Consider the following 5,107-nt stretch of genomic DNA (forward strand, 5'->3'; position numbering starts at 1 on the left):
CATAAGTTTTTAGAGCTCATTGTGCGTGTCCTAAAAAAAATTATTTAAGGACTCTCATTGAGTGTCTTAAAATGTCTAGGAACTTTTGTTAAAAAAAAATTCAAACTTTTAAAACACACATCAATTTTTAGGACTAGCGTTGTGAGTCTTAAAATTTTTTTTTTAAGGGCTCTCAATGAGTGTCCTAAAAAGTCCAGAAGATATTTTTAAGACTTGTATCTAGGTGAGTATCTTAAAAAAGTGTCATAAAAACATGTTTTTGCAGTAGTGAGTTTTGGGTGAGCTTATCCAAACTTAAGGAAGGTCTTCTTGCTGTAGAGTTTGGATGCTCTCTCGTGGTGATTGGATTTTATTCTCTTTTGGCTATATATCCAAGGTATTTTTAATACTCAGCCTTGATCTGGCATAGACAATTTGATTAAAGATATTATTTGTTTATTTCTTATGCTGACTATGGTCCTTCCAGTCATATTTTTTGTAAAGGAAACACGGTAGCCCATGTGTACTAAATTCTAGTAAAATATGAGATGATTTATCTCCATATTTTATTTCTCGTTTTATTTATGCAGATCTACAGCAATGAAGAACATCTTTTTATTAATAGAATACATTTTTTTATTCATATATTCCCAGTCAACACAACTAAATAAAATTCCATCTGTTAATATTAATTTTTTTTCCGCAAATATTGAAATAGAGAAGCATAATATAAATGAGACAGCAACTATAATTGCTCCACACGCAGGATATTATTTCACACGCGTACATGTACTATACTTTTCCACTTTCCTAATACAAAATGGCAAACAAGAAAGAGATAAGACTTGACTTTTTGTACAAAATAGTTTCCTATTTGTAGCAACGGGGCAACTGTCTAAAAGTTCTCCTTGTGAAAGTCGAAGCGAGTTGATGTATTTAAGGTATATTCATGGCAAAGCTCCTTCAGTTTTTTCGTCAGTGCGGCACTCCCACAGTAGAACACACCTTTAATTAAATCAACACACTAATCACGAATCTTATTTATTTATGATCTATAGTTAAGAGGAGGGAACAGAATACAAGAGATACTAAAATTTGAATTTATAGATATATATATACTAGGATATATACTGTAGACCGAGTTTCTTTACGTACCTATTCGAGAAGATTCATGCCTACTTGCTATATCAGAAAACACTTTCCGCCAATTAGGTCGTCCAAAATGCGTTTTAATCTGTCGAAATTAATTTACATGTTACGTAAGGATAATCATGATTATTGACTTTAATAATAATGTTTTGTACAATTATAAATGAATGTATATGTATACAAAAATATATATATATTCATGTATACCCGGCATTCTGAGAGAACATCAACTCCATTCTTAGCAAGTTGAAGCTGTTGAACCATGGAGATTAGAGCAGATCTTGCATCTCCTTCTCCATGTACACTAGTCAAATGGTTGTGCATTTCTATTATATGCTGCAAATATTAAAGGATCCCAGAAAATGTCACCAAATATATATGTATGTATATACTTTAATTACGAATGAGTGATTATATAACCAAACTTTTAGTTCATGCCATTGCAATGAGTGTATTCGCTCAATGATTCATTCTCATTCTTTCAAAATACCCTTTTCAATTAGTAAAAGATGTAGTAATAATAAAGAGTGTTTTTGAGTTTTATTAAAACCTACATGTTGGTCGTGCTCTGCAATGTCATCCATGACACCTTTAAACCATTCGAAGGATCCTTGCTCCCCTGTTGCCCAATAAAAGTATGCTCTTCTAAGACCCTTTCCATTCATTTCTGATGGACTACTACCTCTTGATCCCTACATTAGTATCCCCTTTGCTTGTGAGTACCACAACACATTCACATGTGTATTAAGAACATTTTTAATTAAGAGTAAGAATAATATACTAAGTGGTTTAGCCTTTTAACTCACAGCTTCAAGATCATTGAGCTCAATTTTATTCAATAGATCCTTAAGAATGCTGATGAATGGTGTTGCACCAATTCCAAGACCAATGAGCAAGAGAGTGTCATAATCATCGAAATTTTGTGATGGAGCTCCATATGGCCCTTTTATGAGGATTTTGGGATACCTGTCAACAGATAGAGGACAGTGTTAGATAGTAGTAAAGAGTTCACATGATAGTAGTAAAGAGTGAAAGCTCTCAAGAGTCATGTCTAGCTAAAGTTTCTGATCACCTTGCTTGGAGTTGTTCATCTGAGACAGCTTTGGTTTCCGTATGGACAAGCTCTCCACTCTTTGATTGTGTCTTTTCCGGCTTACATACCTGCAATTTCATAGACTTAATAAGCTAATTCTATGGAAAACTTATGATTTTCCAGTTTCGCTTCAGTCTATGGCTTAGCAAGGGCATTGTCACCTTCTTAAATCTGTCTCTAAGTGCTCTAGTCCAATCCCCTAAGCTCCTTATGTGAACACTCAAGTAGTCATCTCCTGGTGCAGAAGTGATGGAGAAAGGATGCCTGAAGCAAATCCCACCTCTAAGTGTCCAAATTTCAAGTATGGCAAGATAAATATTGAGTTATATATGTGTATGTAGATAATATGGCTTGTACCATTCAAATCTAGAGATATCTGGACACTTGACAAAAAGGTACATCCCACTTTTGTACTCGAATCCTTGAGGTTTACTCATGCGCAATGCTAGCACATTGCCTTTGTATATCGTTGCCTGCAAATATGATGATGAGTTTGATTCAACTTTCGTAACTCTTTCAAAACTACATACCTAAAAGAGTTGATTCTACTGACCTTCAGAATTGTGACACGGTGATTGCTCTCATTGATGATTGAATAAGTCCTTTCAGTTGCATACAATAAGATAGGTGTGGCGATATACATCCATGTCTGCACAGAAAGAAAAGTATATTTGTAGTTCTAAGCACCAGTGACAGCCTATAGCATTTCTTTCATAATGTGTTAAGAAATAGCTTACTTACCGTCTTATTGTGCCAGTCATGGGTGAGAAATAGAAAATATCCATGTACGACCAAGAGTGCATACACCACAACCAGCAAATGATGTACATACCAGAAGGAATTGAACCCTGCTAAATGGTTGATTGGCCATGGCAACTTGACAACATTTCTCCTAAAATAGTGTGTTGCTTGAATAAAGGAAAATGCCATTATAAGGATCATGAGGATCCCAGTTACTCCTGGAATACTTTTTACCAAGTCCAAGTAAGTTGGCTGCTTGAAATTGAAATCGCTCCCCAAAATGTTCATGAACTTTTCCTTTGGACACGAAACAACTCTTGGAAAATCGCAAGTTAAATGCATCAAAACATGTCCTAAAGTCATAATTGCTATTGCAGATGCAATCAACTTGTGGAAGTTGATGTTATCATCAAAAGGGACTGATTGACTTAGAAATGTTGATCTCAGCTTTGTGAGAACTCTCCTACACACGGGGATTAGTATAAGAGCCATATTAAACTTGAGAGTCTCAGCAGCACCTTTGGCAAAGCAGAGACATTCACCCATGATTTGGTAAGCAACTCTGTTCCTATACTGAAAATACTTCCAAAGAAACAGGCCCAAGTTGATGGCCAACCACAAAGTGATCACCCATATTCTCTTCCAGTTTTCAATGATGAGTTCCTTGGTTCTGGATGTGAACTTGTTTATAGGTGTTTGGTATCTTATGGGAATCATGGATCTTGTTAAAGTCTTGGTCTCTTTTGAAAGAATGTTATTCTCTTCAGATTTCACCATTCCCTTGAGTAGAGTTTCTAGTTGCCACATCTGTCAATTAGAAAGATAAAATAAAAAATCAAACAAAAATAGAAAAAAAATTGAAGGGAAAGAAAAAAAAAGTCCCAAGCTCACCTTTATATACCCATGATGATCAGGATCTAGCTTTTCCATGATCAGAGATGCATATGATCCTGCTTGTTGTTTGAAATTTGCCAATTTGTTCACCGAGGCACTCAAAACTATAATCTGGTACATTTTTTTTTATACAAAACATTAAAATATGTTAGTAAAAATATATAGAAAGACAATTAAACCAGTAGAGAAAATCATCAACAACTTTATAGTCTCTGTCTCACCTCCTTGACCTCTTCCTCTGAAAGCTTCCCATCTCCATTCTTGTCACACCTAATAATAAATTTGAATTAGTACCATATTTCACTCTTGGATCAACATTTTACTTGGAACACAATAAAGAAGCAATTAGGAGAGAGATAGAGAGAGTAGCAGTAATCATCACATGTCAAAAAATATCTGCAATCTTGCTTCAAGGTCATCATTAGTCATATCCTCCCAAAACATTCTCAGTTGATCTCGAGTGATACCATCTTTTGCAGATATGTTTCTGCGCCTAGCCAAAGCATCAAATAGCTCTCCAGAAAAATCCTTCGACTCCTTTACCATTCCTACAAAACCCAATGGCCATTTCTCAAAACTTCTCGAACTCCACAACACACATATACGATATACCAAAATATATATAAAGCAAACAAAGACTTGTATGTAATGGGGGAAAGTTTATATTTAATTTTACCAATACAGACTCCAAAATTGTCCCTAGAGAGTCTCCCATCACTTGCATGCTGATTAAACATCTTCTCAATCGAGCTCCAGCTATCTTTTTCCTTCCCACTGTGGGTTGTTTCAAGGAAACGAAGACCCATTAGGCCTTTAGAAGCTCCTGAAGTCATTTTTCCTGTCATTGGGTTTGTAGTAGTATTGTTGTTGATTTTATAAGCACTTTGATTATTTTTAAATAGGCCTAGTAGCTAGTCTTACTCTTGACATGTAGTACTGTTTTTTTCTTTCTTTTTTTCATGGAAAGACAAAATAAGCTTAGGGTAAGAAAGTTGTTTGGATTTTAATGTGAAACGTGTTTTCTTCTTTTTGAATTACCTACTACTTAATTAACTTGTTACTACAGAACATGAAAGTTGAAACATACAAATTAAGATCATGGGGTATGATGTAGACCCAAGCCAGGTATGGGGTTTCAGTGGTGGCTAGCTAGCTAGATTTTTAATTTGCCGTAAAACTTAGTCAATTAAAGTTAGTCAATTATTATTATTTTTAATAAAATATTCGTTACTAAAAAAAAAAAGGTTATCA

At 34.8% G+C, this 5,107-nt stretch overlaps 1 protein-coding gene across 1 annotated transcript; it reads right to left on the reverse strand.

The window, feature by feature from the left end:
• Positions 1-643: 643 nt before the first annotated feature.
• Positions 644-4,814, reverse strand: LOC133788471 (putative respiratory burst oxidase homolog protein J). Its single transcript, XM_062225963.1, has 14 exons — positions 4,533-4,814; positions 4,239-4,404; positions 4,078-4,126; positions 3,854-3,967; positions 2,963-3,769; positions 2,775-2,870; positions 2,579-2,694; positions 2,383-2,485; positions 2,201-2,289; positions 1,935-2,094; positions 1,683-1,820; positions 1,336-1,464; positions 1,135-1,213; positions 644-984 (listed from the first exon to the last, which is right to left on the reverse strand). Exons 1-14 carry the CDS (start codon positions 4,699-4,701, stop codon positions 875-877), a joined length of 2,325 nt encoding a protein of 774 aa, XP_062081947.1. The 5' UTR covers positions 4,702-4,814; the 3' UTR covers positions 644-874.
• Positions 4,815-5,107: the final 293 nt, after the last annotated feature.

The sequence above is a fragment of the Humulus lupulus genome, chromosome 7 (genome assembly GCF_963169125.1).
Source record: "Humulus lupulus chromosome 7, drHumLupu1.1, whole genome shotgun sequence".
In the NCBI taxonomy this organism is placed as follows: domain Eukaryota; kingdom Viridiplantae; phylum Streptophyta; class Magnoliopsida; order Rosales; family Cannabaceae; genus Humulus; species Humulus lupulus.

What these genes read in the sequence shown, in the direction of transcription:
- LOC133788471 (XM_062225963.1), bottom strand. Translation starts at nt 4,701, where the DNA reads ATGACAGGAAAAATGACTTCAGGAGCTTCTAAAGGCCTAATGGGTCTT. An exon ending in CAATTTTGGAGTCTGTATTG is followed by an intron (nt 4,405 to 4,532) that starts GTAAAATTAAAT and finishes TGGGTTTTGTAG; the next exon opens with GAATGGTAAAGGAGTCGAAG. An exon ending in TTGCAGAGCACGACCAACAT is followed by an intron (nt 1,465 to 1,682) that starts GTAGGTTTTAAT and finishes TAATATTTGCAG; the next exon opens with CATATAATAGAAATGCACAA.